Here is a 17,817-nt window from a genome sequence, read left to right as displayed (position 1 = left end):
TCTCCGGAGGGTCTTTGGGCTTCCTCCTTTCTCCACCCTTCATGTGCCCTCCAACTCCCCTTAGTCCAGGCCTCATCACTTGTTTTTTTTTGTTTGTTTGTTTTTTTGAGATGGAGTTTCACTCTTCTTGCCCAGGTTGGAGTGCAATGGCCCGATCTAGGCTCACTGCAACCTCCACCTCCCGGGTTCAAGTGATTCTCCTGCCTCAGCCTCCCAAGTAGCTGGGATTACAGGCATGCGCCCCCACGCCCGGCTAATTTTGTATTTTTAGTAGAGACGGGGTTTCACCATGTTGGTCAGGCTGGTCTCGAACTCCTGACCTCAGGTGATCCACCTGCTTTGGCCTCCCAATGTGCTAGGATTACAGGCCTCATCATTTCTTTCACTGGTCTCGGCTGCTTCTAACGCATCCTCCACTTTTGCAACCAGAGAGGTCTGAGAACACCCATGTGCCAAGCCCTAAATTCTCGTCATGCCAGTTTCCTAATTCAAGGCCTTCTGTGACTCTGGCCCTTAGCACAAGCTCTGCCCTCTTACCCTGGCTGATGAGCTGGCCCCACCCCGCCTCGCTAAACTTCTGAGGTCCCAGGTTAGAGAGCTCTGGGAAGCCCCCTGACGCTCTCTGGCTGTGAAGGGCCCTTGCTCTGGGTACCGCAGCTCCTGCACCCCTCTGAATCGTAGCACCTAGTTCCCAGTGACACTGTGGGCTTCTTGAGGAAAATAATCGAAATTGCGTCTTGTGCACCACTGACCCCCAGCGCCTGGGGCCGGAGCCCGGAGCAGGCGCTCCACAAACATTCCTTGGGTCCGCGCAGGCATGAAGGAAGCAAAGAACAAAGCTGGGATTCCTGGTAGCTGGCGACACAGACCGGGGCTCTGATTTCCCCACGGGTTCGGGGAGGGTATGGAGGCCAGAGCGGGTGGGCAAGAGGCCCCGGTTCCCGGCGCTGAGGCTCCCGCGCGTCCCCGCCCGGTCCGCAGGGCAGACGGCGCTGAACATCGCCATCGAGCGGCGGCAGGGGGACATCGCAGCCGTGCTCATCGCCGCCGGCGCCGACGTCAACGCCCACGCCAAGGGGGCCTTCTTCAACCCCAAGTACCAACACGAAGGCTTCTACTTCGGTGGGTGCCGCCCCCGCCCGGTGCGGAGTCTGGGAGGAGGGAGGAGGGAGACGGGAGAGGAAGGGAGGGAGGGGGGAGGAGGGAAGAAGGGAGGAGGGAGGAAAGGAGAGGGAAGGAGGAAGGAAGGGAGGAGGGAGAGGGAGGAAAGGGAGGAGGGAGAGGGAGGAAGGAAGAGGGAAGCAGGAAAGAGGGAGGAGGAAGAGGGAGGAGGGAGGAAGGAAGCGGGAAGGATGAAGGAGGGAGGAAGGGAGGAGGGAGATGAAGGAAGGGAGGAAGGAGAGGGAGGAAAGGGAGGAGGGAGAGAGAGGAAGGAAGAGGGAAGCAGGAAGGAGGGAGGAGGGAGAGGGAGGAAGGGAGGAGGGAGAGGGAGGAAAGGGAGGAGGGAGAGGGAGGAAGGAAGAGGGAAGCAGGAAGGAGGGAGGAGGGAGAGGGAGGAGGGAGGAAGGAAGCGGGAAGGATGAAGGAGGGAGGAAGGAAGCAGGAAGGATGAAGGAGGGAGGAGGGAGGAAGGAAGCGGGAAGGATGAAGGAGGGAGGAAGGAAGTGGGAAGGATGAAGGAGGGAGGAAGGGAGGAGGGAGAGGAAGGAAGGGAGGAGGGAGAAAGGAAGAGGGAAGCAGGAAGGAGGGAGGAAGGGAGGAGGGGGAGGGAGAGGGAGGGAGGAGGAGGAAGGAAGAGGGAAAGAGGAAGGGAGGAGGGAGGAGGGGGAGGGAGGAAGGAGGGAGGAGGGAGGGAGGAGACAGAAGGGAGAAGGAGGAGGGAGAGGGAGGAAGGGAGAGGGAGAAAGGGAGGAGGAAGGAAGGAGGAGGGAGAGAAAGGAAGGAAGGTGGGAGGAAGGGAGGGACCACCCCGCTTTGAGCTCCACCCGCACTGTCCCTGCCTTAAGAGGCTCTGGTGCCCCAGAGGGGCAGGAGGAGAGGAGGCTGGGCATGTCCATCTGAGCAGAACACCAGGGTGGACCAGAGAAGGAGGGGATGGGAGGAGGTGTTGGGGGAGGAGTCCATGTTCCGGTGGTGTCACCTGTTGGTATTAGAAGCATTGTCCTGGGCAGCCCTCTGAGGGAACAGAGACCTGGGAGGGAGGTTGGGGAGGCAGCCCCATTTTACAGGCGAGGAGATGGCTCTGCGAAGGGAAAGGACTTGCCCCAGGGTAGCAGGGCGTTGACTTAGGTGTCCTGGCCTCCAGCTCTGACCTCTGTGCCAGGGCCCAGTGCACCTCAGGACTGCAGACAGGGAGTCAAGAGTGAGAGGGCAGAACTCCTCTGCCTGACAAGTCACAGAGTCCAGAAGCAACTGGGGTTAGGATGCTCTAGGAAAAAAAAAAATTGAAATGCATAATTTAGATATAGTGAAAGTCACCCGTTTTAGAGGACAGTTCTGTTCATTTTCACAATGCGTCGAGTTGGTTAACCACCACTGCAATCAGGACAGGGAACAAATAGCTCCGTCACACCCAAAAATTTCTCTGTGCAACTTTTCGCAGAGGAGACCCCTCCTGCCACCCAGTCTTGCCTGACTGATGATCACCCATCTGTTTTCTCTTCTGGGTGGTTTTTCTTTCTTTTTTTTTTTTTTTTTATGGAGTCTCACTCTGTTGCCCAGGCTGCTGGAGGGCAGTGGCGCCATCTCGGCTCACTGCAGCCTCTGCCTCCTGGGTTCAAGCGATTCTCATGCCTCAGCCTCCTGAGTAGCTGGGATTATCTTCTGGGTGGTTTTTTAATCAGCAGGACTAGCTAGTCTGTGCTCTGGGCAGCCTTGCGTGTCTAGGTGTGGGTGTCCTGGAAAACGGGGTCTTGTCCAGTTCATAGTGTGTCCCCATTGCCCTGCATGGGACCTGGTTGGACCTGGTGTTGGGAAGCATTTGTTGGGTGGGGCGAGGAGAGGGGAGGCAGCTGAAGACCTGGTGTCCAGGGCTGATCGTGTCCCAGGCTTGCTGTGTGACCTCATGTGAGTCACTTGCCTTATTTTTTCTTAACAAGCATTTATTGAGCACTTACTATCTACATCAGGCACTGTTCTAAGTACCTGAAATGTATCAGTGAACAAAACAGAGATCCTTGCCCTGATGGAACTTACATTCTAGACAGGGAGAGACCATCGGTAATAAGCACTATAAATAAGAATTTTATATGCTATGATACGAAATGATAAGTGCTCTTAAAAAATACAAAGTAGACCGAGTGCAGTGACTCACATCTGTAATCCCAGCACTTTGGGAGGCCAAGGCAGGTGGATCACGAGGTCAGGAGTTCAAGACCATCCTGGCCAACGTGGGGAAACCCCATCACTACTAAAAATACAAAAATTAGCCAGGCATGGTGGCGGGTGCCTGTAGTCCCAGCTACTCAGGAGGCTGAGGCAGGAGAATAGCTTGAACCCGGGAGGCAGAGGTTGCAGTGAGGCGAGATCGCACCACTGCACTCCAGCCTGGGCGACAGAGTAGGACTCTGTCTCAAAAAAAAAAAAAAAAAAAAAAAAATGTAAAGCAGAGGACAAGGAATCAAGAGTTCTGTCTGGGACAAGAGGAGGGTGGATTTTAATTTTAAATAGAGTGGTTAGGGTGGCTCACTGAAAGGTGACGTTTGAGCAAGGACTTGAAGGAGGTGAGGGAGCAAGTGACTCGGCTATTTACAGGCAGAGGGGACAGCCGAGTGAAGGCCCCCGGGCCGCGTGTTGGAGGAGGTGGAAAAAGGCCGTTGTGGCAGGAGGCAGTGAGTGATGGGGAGAGGAGGTCAGAGTATGCAGGGCTTTGTGGGCTGTCATTGGAACCTGAGCTTTCATTCTGGGGGAGGCACGAACAGGTTGGTCTGGCTGCTGTGCTGAGCAGAGTATTAAAGGGCCAGGGTGGAGGCCGGGAGGCCAGTTAGGAGGCTACTGCAGTGATCTAGCTTCGCTCTTCCCCGTAGAAGCAGAAGATGGGGAGAGGGCCAGGGAACCTGAGTTGCCCATCCTGCTGAGATAGGATATGGGCCCCAGTCCTGGGGCTTGGGGGACGCTGCTTCCAGCCCATAAGAGAACCAAGCTTCGGTGCGCTCATCCCCCAGGTGAGACGCCCCTGGCCCTGGCAGCATGCACCAACCAGCCTGAGATTGTGCAGCTGCTGATGGAGCACGAGCAGACGGACATCACCTCGCAGGACTCACGAGGCAACAACATCCTTCACGCCTTGGTGACCGTGGCTGAGGACTTCAAGACGCAGAACGACTTTGTGAAGCGCATGTATGACATGATCCTACTGCAGAGTGGCAACTGGGAGCTGGAGACCACTCGCAACAACGATGGCCTCACGCCGCTGCAGCTGGCAGCCAAGATGGGCAAGACGGAGGTGGGGCCATGGGGCGCGGGAGGTCGGGAGGTCGAGAGGCACAGCTGCCACTCTCTCAGCTCCGGGGGCCTTACCGGGGATTCACAAACCACAGCCTCAGCCTTGAGAAGGTCCCAGCCTTGGGTCCAGAACTGCAGTGGTGTGGCGGCCTGAGGCAGGTTTGTTCTGAGGGGCCACGCGGAGCTGGTGCGATGCAGCCCACTCTCTAGACTTCAGTCCCTAATATGCCACGTTTCCATCGCTTGTCCTGGAAGGGCTAGGCTGGGGGAGCCTGAGGCTGAGGTGACACAATAGCCCCAGCAGTGGGTGGCCCTTGGGGCCTTCTGCCTTTCACCAGGACAAGAGTTCCAGAATGGCTGCTCCGGGCCCAGAGCTAATATGCTGCCATTTCCCAATTATGGAGAGACCCCAGCCTGTTTGTCCGGTTGGAACTCTGTGCCACGTCCCCATCAGAGAGTGTGGCTGCTTTGGGCCAATCTTGCCTTGTGTGATGTGGCTGAGAAATCGAGGCTTAGCTGGGAGCCTTGGTGAAGACTTGAGCAGGGCTGGGCTCAGATCTCTTTCAGGGGCCGGTATCATGGCTTGGCCTGAGATGTTCTTCTCAGGGGACTGATTCTGTGGTCCAAGTGTGTTCCTCAGCCTCACTGTCTCTGCACTCTACGAGGAGGCTGTGACTCCTGGGATGCCATCAGAGGACACTGGGGGTGGTGGCTCTTGAGTAATCGCAGCTGTGCCAGCCTCAGGGTACCCGCCTCCCTGGTCAGCTGCCCCGAGGGCCTTGGTCCTGTCCCAAGTGGTCAGGGCTGGGGCCCACAGGGGGCCTTTTGATTCTCCTGTGGGGGAGGAGGAGATGGATAACGGCTTCAACAGAGGAGGAATTGTGTGTCTGCCTCCCCGCAGCTCCTGCCTACCCTCAGGGTCACAGCTTGCTGGGGCTTTGAAGAGTCAGCTTGTGGTTGCAGAAGGAACCTTCTCCAAGGCCATCTTCCCTGTGTGCCACTGTGGCGGGTGCTCTCCCTGCCACCCCAGCCCAGGGAGGAGGCTTCCTGCATGGAGCATGGTCCCAGGACCCCCTTGTTTTGTAGGGGACAGTGTGCCCGCTGTGGCCGGCCTGGGGGAGGCACCTGTCCCCCGCTTCCCTCCTCTGTTCCGTGTCCTCCAGAAAACTTTTCTGGATGCTGCCCAGGTTGGCCACCGTCCTGGGGCTTTTATAGGCTGGGGTGCGGGACGGAGAGACCTGGCCTTATCCCTAGAAGCTCTCTACCTGGGCTCTCATGACAGATGGGATGGGAACCCAGTGGGTCTTGTGAGGCCAGGTCTCTGACACTGTCCTTCCCAACAGTCCCTTCCTCTTGGGTCTTGAGTTGGTGCCCTAGGAAGCCCATGTGTCATCCTGGGGTAACCCAGGGCTCAGCTTTTTGGAAGTAGGAAGCCAGAGACAGTGGCTCTGTGTCCAGCCTGCACTTTGGAGCCAGCCAGGAAGCTTCACAAATACAGACTCCTGGGTCCCGCCCTGGAGATTTCTATTTCATTAGTTGATGCTGTGGGAATTTTTTTGAGACTAGAGTCTCACTTCATTGCCCAGGCTGGAGTGCAGTGGTGCAATCATGGCTCACAGCAACCTCTGCCTCCCAGGTTCAAGCGACTCTCCTGTCTCAGCCTCCTGAGTAGCTGGGGTTACAGGCATGTACCACCAAACCTGGCTAGTTTTTGTATTTTTAGTAGAGACAGGGTTCCACCATGTTGGCCAGGCTGGTCTTGAACTCCTGACCTCAAATGATCCACCCGCCTCGGCCTCCCAAAGTGCTGGGATTACAGGCATGAGCCACCGCACCTGGCCATGCTGTGGGAATTTCTAAGTTTCCCAGTGACCCTAACATGCAGCAGAGTTTGAGGATCACTGACCTACTGAAGTCCCACGGGCCTCCCTGTAGGGCGTGGTGTCTCTCGTCACCACCTCTCTGGCCAGAGTGGTGAGCCACAGCTGGAAGGGTCTTGGCTTAGGGTGGGCTGGGGACGCTGAGAACACTTCTGGCTTCTTCTCAAGTCCAGAGCAAATGGAAACTGTTTCTAAAAAATCATCAGTGCCTGGATTTTTCACTGAACCAGGGCCCCAGCTGGCGTGAGGCATTTCAAGCTGATTGTGCAGCTTGCTGCAGCCTGCGAAGAACCTTCACACCTTTTGTCCCTGGTATTCACAACCCCCAGTGAGATGGGCAGAACAGCAAGCTTTGTGCGCATTCCACAGATAAAGACGGGGCCAAGGGCCATGGCGCCAGGCACAGAAGCAGGTCTCCACCCATCCTGGGCGGGAGTATCCCCTGGGTCCAGCCAGCTGCTGGCTGGTCCAGCCCTGTTGGCCTCAAGCCCCTGTTCTGCAGCTGACAATTGTTCCTTGTCCTGTCCCAGATCCTGAAGTACATCCTCAGTCGTGAGATCAAGGAGAAGCGGCTCCGGAGCCTTTCTAGGAAGTTCACCGACTGGGCGTACGGACCCGTGTCGTCCTCCCTCTACGACCTCACCAACGTGGACACCACCACAGACAACTCAGTGCTGGAAATCACTGTCTACAACACCAACATCGACGTGGGTCTCCTGCGCAGGCAGGGAAGGGCAGGGAACAGAGGGCTGGACCTCAGGCCAGGGGCTCAGAGGACGCTGGGAAGACCCAGTGCTGCCAGCTCCATTCCCCCACGTCGGCATACCCCACTCTGTTGCCTCAGTGGGCAGAGTTAGGCACAGAAAGGGCGAGGCCTGGGACAGATGCTGGGCCCGACTCTTCCTGGTTGACCTTGGACAGTAGACCCGAGTGGTGGTGGCAGGGGCGGTGGGTGGGGGTTCTTTTGGACCCAGTATCCAGGGCTGTTTGGGTGTAGGTGATGGGGTGATTGGGGTTGATCCTTTCCATATTGTTTCTCTCCCACCGCCCTGTTATTGTATATGGCCAGGCTTAGAATTCTTTCCTCCCCAAAACCTGGTCCCAAATGAGGGTCAGAGAGTGCACCGAGGAGCAATCGGGGGGCCTTCCTGGAGGAGGCTAGAGGGGAGAGTTCGGTGCAACTGGAGGTGAAGAGAGGAGCAGCTATGAGAGGTGTTCAGCTCTTGGGGGCAGTGAGGCAGCAGGCTGGGTCTTCCTCCTTCATACTTTACCACGAGTCGTGCTTCCCAGAGTCTCCTTGCCTTAGGTCTTCCCAGACCCTCACAGCAGCCTGGTTGGTAGGGCAGGGATTGTTAACAGTTTTATAGGTGAGGAGTCTGAGGCCCAGAGAGGGTCAGGGGCTGTCCTAAAGTCACACAGCGAAAGAGGAGCAAACTGGGGCTGGAACCCCTGCCACCACCTCCTGCCCACTTCTATCCTCCACTTTCTGCTGTGCGTCGGGTCCTCCTGCTGCAAGCCCGGGCTCCTGCGGCCTCTGACTGCTGCCCTAGTACCCTGGGGAGGAGCCGCAGGAGCCGGAAATCACCCTCCCAGCATTTCCAGCCAAACCAGTCCATTGGGCATAATGATGGGCCCCTTCTGCAGCACTGACTCAGAGCTCCCACAGGCCTTTAGAAAACGGTCCCTCCCTCTCTCCCTCATCTCCATGGCGACTGGTGGCGTTCTACCCCTAGAACCGGCATGAGATGCTGACCCTGGAGCCCCTGCACACGCTGCTGCATATGAAGTGGAAGAAGTTTGCCAAGTACATGTTCTTTCTGTCCTTCTGCTTTTATTTCTTCTACAACATCACTTTGACCCTCGTCTCGTACTACCGCCCCCGGGAGGAGGAGGTACGTGGGCCCCTTGGAGGGGGAAAATGGGGCGGTCAGAGCTGGAGGGGCTTGGAGCTGCCCCATGTGCAGATGGGAAAACTGATGCCCAGAGAGGCCAGGAGATTGGGCGGGGTCCCCCAGTTGTCCTTCACGCTTCCCAGGGAACTGAATATGTCTTCAGTGCTTAGCCTGGGCTAAGCCCCAGGTGCTGAGTCCCAAGGGCAGACCCATGTTGGGAGGAAAGTTGGAGAACTCGGAGACTCAGGCCCTGCACAGGGTCTCTGTCTATAAATATAGAACTGGTTGGGTGTTTCTGCTGTGAGGGCTGCAGGAAATCGGAGGAGGATAAGCTCTGCCTGCCTGCTGGGCCTCGGTTTCCCATGCATCACGTGGGGCACAGAGCCTCGGCTTTATTTAATGGTACTGTGAGGCCGTGTTGAGTGCCTGGATATGGATGGGTTCTGGAAAGGCTATTGCAGTGGAGTGTGAGGGTTAGCACAGATTGGATGATACTCTTCGTTGTAGAGTTCTGGGTTTCCATCAAGGGTGGGGAGAGTTGGGGTCAGGGAGCTGCTCTCTCTTCTCTTGCCGTGTACAGAGATCAGGTTTCATGCTGGTCTCTGGCCCGGCTTGAGTGTTTCACCTGGGTTTTGGTCCCTCTAGAGTTGGTGCCAGCCCAGTCCTCCTTACTCCCTGTACTGACCACCCCTCTTCTTTCCCTGCAGGCCGTCCCGCACCCCTTGGCCCTGACGCACAAGATGGGGTGGCTGCAGCTCCTAGGGAGGATGTTTGTGCTCATTTGGGCCATGTGCATCTCTGTGAAAGAGGTAAGTGGGCCACCCGGCCCTTCCAGACCGCCCCGCGAGGCAGGCAGGTGACGGCCTCCGTCCCTCTCTGCTGTGCCATTACTGCTGGGGGGTCTGGGGAGGCGTTTCCTTCCCAAGCCTTACCTTTCTGAGTTATAACATGGGAAAAAATGGATAAGGCTGGCCTATCCTACCTACTTCATCCATCTACTTCTCTATCCATCTGCCCAACTATCCGCCATTTATCTACCTTCCCAGCCACTCAGTGTCCCTCGTCCTCTTCCATCCCCATCCACCTATCCGATCACCTGCCCTCTTTCATGGACTCAGCCACTCATTCATCCATTTACATGTCCACTCATCCTTACCGACCATCCTTCTATCCTTTATCCAACCACCTTTCTATATCTCCGTCCGTCCATCCATCCATCCATCCATCCTTCATCTATCCATCCATCCATCCATCCATCGATCCATCCATCCATGCTTCCATCCATCCATCCATCCATCCATCTATCCATCCATCCATCCATCCATCCATCTATCCATCCATCCATCCTTCCATCTATCTATCCATCCATCCATCCATCCATCCATCCATCCATCCTTCCATCTGTCCATCCATCCATCCATCCATCCAATGAATCAACACATATAATCTGAGTACTTTCTATATATGTGTGGCCCTGGAGGAGGTGACAGGGATGGGACAAGTTTGCCCTGTTTGAGTTCTAGCCTGGTGGGGGACATAGCATGGGCATAAATATCAAGACTTTACGATAGACCGAAAAAGACCCTAAGCTGGGTTCAGATCAGTGTTCAGAGGAAGGGAGGTGACTTTTATCTGGGGACAGGGAATGGTAGAGATGCTTGAAGGCAGAGATGGCACTTACTCTGGTGGGGTAGGATTGGGCACGAGGACGATGAGGACAAGGTCATTACAGGGTGAATATGGGGAACAGCATGAGCAAAGGCTTGGAGGCTGGAACGCTAGGCTGGATTTGGAGAATGGAAGGTGGCTGTAGTGATAGTACCGATTTGCAGGTTCTGGGGTGAGGATGGGGTAAGGAGTGAGGGAGGTGAGAAGATTTGAGGAAGAGTTCACCTTCACTGTGGAGGTGCCCATGCCCCCGGGCACAGGTCCCCTTTCAGATCCGCCACCTGGACTCTAGCTGGGCCTTTGCACATTCAGCCCTCACTGAGTCTTGGTCCTGGGGAAGCACCCTCTGCTCAGCTCCCCCGGTGAGGGCCATGAAGAGGGTGCAGTTTTTCTTTCCTTCCTGGCCTTAGGGCATCGCCATCTTCCTGCTGAGACCCTCGGATCTGCAGTCCATCCTCTCGGATGCCTGGTTCCACTTTGTCTTGTAAGTAGGTCTGGCCCCTTGGTTATCGCCTCACAGGCAGGGTTGACCTCCTGTATGGTGGCTGCCGTGTCCCCCTCTTGAACGAATACCCTACCATGCCACCGTGTCCCAGTCACTCTGCCATGGTTACACGCCAGGGGTCTCCTTTCTTCCTCCTAGTAGGAGACACGAAAATACCCATGGAGAGAGTCAGAAAACTTCAGGGCTGTCGGGCGCAGTGGCTCACGCCTGTAATTCCAGTACTCTAGGAGGCCGAGGTGGTGGTGATGGCCAACTCCACCCATCACAGAGCCCCATGCAGAAGGCAGCATGGAGTGGAGAAGGCAGGAACAGGCTTAGCAATCCTGTTTACGTTTTTTTTTTTTTTTAGTTGAGACGGAGTTTCACTCTTGTTGCCCAGGCTGGAGTGCAGTGGCGTGACCTCGGCTCACTGCAACCTCCACCTCACGGGTTCAAGCAATTCTCCTGCCTCAGCCTCCTGAGTAGCTGGGATTACAGACGTGCACCATCACACCTGGCTACTTTTTGTATTTTTAGTAGAGACGGAGTTTTGCCATGTTGGTCAGGTTGGTCTTGAACTCCTGACCTCAAGTGATCTGCCCGCCTCAGCCTCCCAGAGTGCTGGGATTCCAGGCGTGAGCTCCTCCGCCGGCCTCTTCTGCTTCTTATTTGTTTTGTTAGTGTGGAGGGAGACATTGTTCCTCATTTCAGTCTAAAATGCAGTTGATGAATCAGATGGTTCCTCTTACAATCGTGCCTGTGTTGTGACTTTGGTTAGCTATTTCATAATTTTGGAAACTGCCTGATGTTATAAGACAGTGTTTTTATCCAGATGTCTGCATAACGGATGTTATGCAGATGTCTGCATGTGACTGTGTAGGAGTAGATATTGATTTTGTATGTTTGCGATATATTGTACTTAAAAACATTTTAACTGTGGGCTGGGCACGATGGGTCATGCTTGTAATCCCAGCACTTTGGTGGGCCAAGGTGGGTGTATCATCTGAGATCAGGAGTTTGAGACCAGTCTGGTGAAACCCCCTCTCTCTACAAAAAATACAAAAATTAGCCTTGTGTGATGGCATGCACCTGTAATCCCAGCTACTCGGGAGGCTGAGGCAGGAGAATTGCTTGAACCCAGGAGGCGGAGGCTGCAGTGAGCCGAGATCATGCCACTGCACTCCAGCCTGGGCGATAGAGTGACACTACATTTCAAAAAAAAAAAAAAAAAAAATTAATTGTGGTAAAATACACATAGCATAAAAGTTAGCATTGCACCCATTTTTTAAGCGTACAAATCAATACTGCGAAGTACATTCATGTTGTTGGGCAATCAGTCTTTAGAACTGTTTTCGTTCTGTAAAACTCAAACCCATACCCCTTAAACAACAGCCCCTATTCCTCTCCTTTCCCAGCCCCCCGTAACCACCATTCTTCCTTCTTTCTCTGTGAATTGGACTATTTTAGGTACCTCATATGTGGAGTCATATAGTGGAGTCACCTATCTTATTTCACTTAGCATATATCATACTTTAAAAAGATTTAATGCTGGGCACGTTAGCTCATGCCTGTAATCCCAGCACTTTGGGAGGCCAAGGTGGGTGAATCACCTGAGGTCAGAAGTTCGAGACCAGCTGGCCAACGTGGTGAAACCCCCATCTCTACTAAAAATACAAAAATGAGCCTGGTGTGGTGGCAGGTGCCTGTAATCCCAGCTACTAGGGAGGCTGAGACAGGAGAATCACCTGAGCCTGGGAGGCGGAGGTTGCAGTGAGCAGAGTTCATGCCACTGTACTCCAGCCTAGGTGACAGAGCAAGACCCTGTCTCTGCCCCCTGACCCCCTAAAAAAACACCACGATTTAAAAAGTAGGGTTTGGGGGACTTTTGTTATGATTGGCTTATAAGTATAGATATTGGCAGTTGTTGTCATTTTGGTTAAAAATACAATCATTTACCACATCTTTGGTCTACTCCAGTAGTTCTCAAATTGATGTGGGAATCAGAAATTATGTGGGTGATTTAGATTATTTTTCTTTTTCTTTTCTTTTCTTTTTTTTATTTGTAGATACAAGGTCTCACTATGTCGCTCAGGCTGGTCCTGAACTCCTGGCCTGAAGCGTTTCTCCTACCTCAGCCTCCCAAAGTGTTGGGATTACAGGCGAGAGCCACTACACCAGGCCCATGTGGGTAATTTGAAAAATATATGGCCTCCCGGGCAGTACCCTAGAATCTTCTGCGGCCCTGTGGATGTGTGTTTTTTCCTTTTTTAAAGTCCCCACCAGCTGCAATCAGCTTACCACAGGCTGTGAGTGGCATCTGGTGATGTCTCTACAGGCTAAATTCTATGGTAGCCAAATGGATCTGAGGCAGCCTGATTCTGGTCTCTTCAGCATCTGTCACCGGGGTGACTGTTCAGGGGGTTTAAGGGAGGTTTGGGGGATTTGCATATCTTTGCCCTGATGCCGAGAAGTAAGTAAGGCCCGTGTCTCCTGTGTCTCCTGAACAGTTTTGTCCAAGCTGTGCTTGTGATACTGTCTGTCTTCTTGTACTTGTTTGCCTACAAAGAGTACCTCGCCTGCCTCGTGCTGGCCATGGCCCTGGGCTGGGCGAACATGCTCTATTATACGCGGGGTTTCCAGTCCATGGGTATGTACAGCGTCATGATCCAGAAGGTGCGTTGGGAGCTGCGCCGGCGGGAGGGCCCTCGGAGGATGGCCATTTTTCAGATGGGGAAACTGAGATCTGGAGAGGAAGAGGGGTTTACCAAGGGGCAGGCCACTGCTCTTTCTCCCGAATGCCATGCGCTCCCTTTGCTTTCGGTCAGGCTTTAAGTGTCGAGACCTTAAATCCCCCAGGCTTGTGGGGTGCTGGGGAGGGGTACACTTTGTGGAGGAATGTTCTAACCCCTGGGCAGTGGTGTGCTGGTAAACATTTAACAGCTGTTCTCTGTGTGTGTGTGTATGTGTGTGTGTAGGTGGAATATGTATATTCCATACATATACATGTACACTTATCATACATTTTACTATATAAAGGATGTGTATCACACAATTTGCAAATAATGAAAATATGCTATACAGTTTATTGTAAATTCCGCATAGCCAGTTGAGTCTCAGAATAATTTGTTGCTTTTTTTTTTTCTTTTTGAGACTGAGTCTTGCTCTGCCTCCCAGGCTGGAGTGCAGTGGTGCGATCTTGGCTCACTGCAACCTCTGCCTCGCGGGTTCAAGCAATTCTCCTGCCTCAGCCTCCGGAGTAGCTGGGATCACAGGCATGCACCACCATGCCCGGCTAATTTTTGTATTTTTAGTAGAGACGGGGTTTCAGCATGTTGGCCAGGATGGTCTCGAACTCCTGACCTCAGGTGATCTGCCTGCCTCGGCCTCCCAAAGTGCTGGGATTACAGGTGTGAACCACCGCGCCTGGCCTATTTGTTGCTTTTTATTGAATTCTAGTTTTTTGTTGTCAACCTTTGGTTGCAATTGACAAAAGAGTGCTATTCAGACATGAATGTTGGTTGAGAGTTTTCTTTATAAGCAGTGATTAAAGTGAAACAATTAAGATGTATGTTGAACTTTACTTGTTTATCAATGATGTGAGCAACTTCTTTGCTGAATCGGATACTAGTTTGCAAATACCAAATGAATATTCTGTTGATATTTTTGTGCTATACACAATGTAGAGGCTGCAGACAGAACACATTTTAAAATTTAATCTGGATTAATAGTTTCTCCATCACTGTCTTAAATCATTTAGATCTAGATATCAACAAAACAATGAGTCAATTTCTGATTTGTGGCATTTACCAGTTTTCATGATGTAAATACAGTAGTCCCCCCTTATTCTTGGGGGAGATGTTCTAAGACCCCCCATGAATGCCTGAAACTGCAGATAGTACCAAACCTTATATAATATGCTATGTTTTTTCCTATAGATATATATCTATGCAAATAATGAAAATATACTATACAATACAGTTTATTGTAAATTCCACTTAGCCAGTTGAGTCTTAGAATAATTTTTTTCTTTTTCTTTTTTTTCTTTTTTTTTGTGACTGAGTCTTGCTCTGTTGCCCAGGCTGGAGTGCAATAGTGCGATCTTGGCTCACTGCAACCTCCACCTCCCGGGCTCGAGCAGTTCTCCCGCCCCAGCCTCCTGAGTAGCTGGGACTACAGTCACTCACCATGCCCAGCTAATTTTTGTATTTTTAGTAGAGATGGGGTTTCGCCATGTTGGCCAGGCTGGTCTCCAACTCTTGACCTCAGGTGATTTGCCTGCCTCAGCCTCCCAAAGTGCTGGGGGGGAAAAAGAGCAACAAATTATTCTAAGACTTAACTGGCTATGCAGAATTTATAAAACTTATTTTATAAATTAGGCACAGTGAGATTAATGGCAATAACTAACAGAACAATGATAACAATATACCGTAATAAAAGTATGTGAATGTTGTCTCTCTCAGAATATTGTATTGTGTGTAATATTTCTGGGTCTTAGTTGACCACAGGCAACCAAAACTGCAGAAAGTGAAATCGAAGAGAAGGGCAGACTACTGTTCTCCTCTCAGGGCCAATTTCCAGCTACCAACATTATGTTACTGGACATGGAGTAAGGGAGAAACACGTAGATCCACATTGCTCTAGAATTCCCGCCATATGGCTATGATAGAGATAAGTAACCTCAAAAGCACACACAATTGTAAATATAATGAAATAACTGGACAGGGATGAGTTTTGAACATTTATTGTCTTTGTTTTATTAAATTAAATTGATTAATTAATTAATTAATTTTTTGAGACGGAGTCTTGCTCTGCCTCCCAGGCTGGAGTGCAGTGGCGCGATCTAGGCTGGCTGCAACCCCTTTCTCCTGGGTTCAAGCAATTCTCCCGCCTCAGCCTCTGGAGTAGCTGGGATTACAGGTGCATGCCACCACACCATCTAATTTTTGTATTTTTAGTAGAGACGGGGTTTCGCCATGTCGGCCAGGCTGGCCTCCAACTCCTGACCTCAGGCAATCCACCCACCTCAGCCTCTCAAAGTGTTGGGATTACAGGCGTGAGTCACTGCGCCCAGCCTGTCTTTGTTTTAAATATAACTTATTTTATTTAATTGTAAGTTTATATGGTTTAATTTTTTGGCAATACAAATAATAATTTCTTTACCCCCAGCTTTATTGAGGTATAGTTGACATATATAATTGTATAAATTTAAGTTGTACAACGTGAGGATTTGATATAGGTATATACTGTGAAATGATTTCCAATTTCCAATTAGTTAACACACCCATCACCTCACATAGTTGCCATTTCTTTGTGTGTGGTGAGAACATTTATGATCTATTCTCTTAGCAAATTTCTAGTACACAACACAGTATTGTTAACTATAGTCATCATGCTGTCCGTTAGATCCCCAGAACTTATTCATCTTATAACTGAAAGTTTGATTTAGTTCTGAATAATGGCTGTGTTTAGCAACCACCCACAAGCTTCATAAGAATTTAACAATCAGCTCTTGCGAGCTGTTCTGAGCTGGCTCCAGCATGCCACTGCCCCCAGGAAGTGTAAGGATTCCAGGTGTGAGACCCTATGGTGAAAGGTACATGGTGAATCACAGGGAGAAGAGAACCTGGGGCTGAAGCAGAAACAGAAGGCTTCCTGGAGTAGGAGGGATCCAGTGCTGAGCCTTGGAGCATCAGGAGGATTTGGCTGGGGGAAGGGAGAGTGGCCCAAGTGAAGAGACAGTTAGGGTGGGGGGTGGGAGAGGGTGGGAAGCAGGAAGATCAGGGTACCGTGAATATGTGCTTGCACCTTACACTTGAATTATGTTTATTTCTTTATAGGTCATTTTGCATGATGTTCTGAAGTTCTTGTTCGTATATATCGTGTTTTTGCTTGGATTTGGAGTAGGTAATTGACTTATAAATAATAGTAACTCCCACATTTATAAACACTTTATACAGATGTCAAAATGACAAAGTGCATGGCGGCCTCGGCAACAATTAGACCAGCTACCAGTGGGGCACTTGCCATGCTTGGCATTTTCCAAGCATTACCTTTTTACTTCTCTCAACAACTTGATCAAGTGGGAATCATCACCCCGATCATAAGGTAACTGAGGCTTAGAGACTCCAGGATTCAAACCAGGCCAGCCACTCATAATCCAACTTCACCATGCGGTATATACCTCTGGCTTTCCCATTCATTGCTTACGTGGCCCTCACCACCTAAGATAGGTTCTGCAAGTGTTTTCAGCCCCATTTTAACAGATGGGGAAACTAAAGTCCACAGAAACTCAATTGATGGTCTTTGCAAAGTAGGAGCAAATTAATGCCCTGAGGTGATTTCCGTTGGATTTCACATCATGTTACTCTCACAGTTTGCTTTAGATATAACTGTGAGAGCCTGTCTGGTTTGCTGGGACCAGGAAGGAGCCCCCTCTTAAAATCTCCCCATTTACAACAGAGGGAACAGCACCATCTGGTTGCATTTCTAACCTCTGCATAGAGAGATATCATTTTCCCCCACGTACCAGTTGCTTTTTTTTCTTTTCTTCAGTGACCATTGACATTTGAAATTAGGTAGCTGTTTCCATCTGTCTGGTACCTTTTCTGGGTCACAATTTGCTTATTTATTTGCTCCTTCACCTGCTTGTTTATTCATCCATCTATTTACTCTCTCATTTAATTTGCTCATCCACCTATCTATCCATCCATCCATCCATCCATCCATCCATCCATCCATCCAATCATCCATCCATCCATCCATCCATCTAATCATCCATCCATCGATCCATCCATTGATCTATCCATCTATCCATCCATCCATCCATCCATCCATCCATCCAATCATCCATCCATCCATCCAGTCATCCATCCATTCATCCACTTAATCATCCATCCATCGATCAATCGGTCCATCCATCCATTTATCCATCCATCCATCCATCCATCCATCCATCCATCCATCCATCTAATCATCCATCCATCCATCCATCCATCCATCCATCCAATCATCTATCCATCCATCTAATCATCATCTATCCATCCATCCATCCATCCATCCATCCATCCATCCAATCATCCATCCATCCATCCATCCATCCATCCCTTCATCTAATCATCCATCCCTCCATCCATCCCTCCATATCCATCCATCCATCCATCCATCCATCCATCCATCCATCCAACCATTCAGCAGTGAACCTCTACTGTGGTGTGTTGGAAAGAAGGGAAGTGTGAGCCTGGTCTTGCTCACAGGGGACTCACAACAGAGCATTAGGAGGAGACTCAGGATCTTACAGCCTTGAGGGAGGTGACCCAGGCTAGAGGAAGTCAGGAGCTCAAAGACTAGCTAGGGAGCCAGGGACACACACATGGATTATAATTAGTGGCTCTGCAAGGCTGCAAGTGATCAAGGGCAGACTGTGGGGTAGAGGAAGGAGAGAAGACTCTAG

At 51.4% G+C, this 17,817-nt stretch overlaps 1 protein-coding gene across 2 annotated transcripts in view; it reads left to right on the top strand.

The window, feature by feature from the left end:
- The window catches only part of TRPV3 (transient receptor potential cation channel subfamily V member 3), a 44,948-nt gene that overhangs the window by 18,466 nt on the left and 8,665 nt on the right, over positions 1–17,817 (top strand). For both annotated transcript variants that reach the window (XM_054459273.2, XM_054459272.2), the window contains exons 6-13: positions 982–1,122; positions 4,164–4,444; positions 6,854–7,030; positions 8,057–8,215; positions 8,923–9,024; positions 10,294–10,367; positions 12,875–13,040; positions 16,205–16,271. In XM_054459273.2, coding sequence (XP_054315248.2) covers positions 982–1,122; positions 4,164–4,444; positions 6,854–7,030; positions 8,057–8,215; positions 8,923–9,024; positions 10,294–10,367; positions 12,875–13,040; positions 16,205–16,271 — 1,167 coding nt within the window. The remainder of the gene's footprint in view (positions 1–981; positions 1,123–4,163; positions 4,445–6,853; positions 7,031–8,056; positions 8,216–8,922; positions 9,025–10,293; positions 10,368–12,874; positions 13,041–16,204; positions 16,272–17,817) is intronic.

Source organism: Pongo pygmaeus, chromosome 19 (genome assembly GCF_028885625.2).
Source record: "Pongo pygmaeus isolate AG05252 chromosome 19, NHGRI_mPonPyg2-v2.0_pri, whole genome shotgun sequence".
Classification (NCBI taxonomy): domain Eukaryota; kingdom Metazoa; phylum Chordata; class Mammalia; order Primates; family Hominidae; genus Pongo; species Pongo pygmaeus.
The sequence above is the reverse complement of the archived record's forward strand: the minus strand, read 5'-3'. Positions and strand labels throughout refer to the sequence as shown.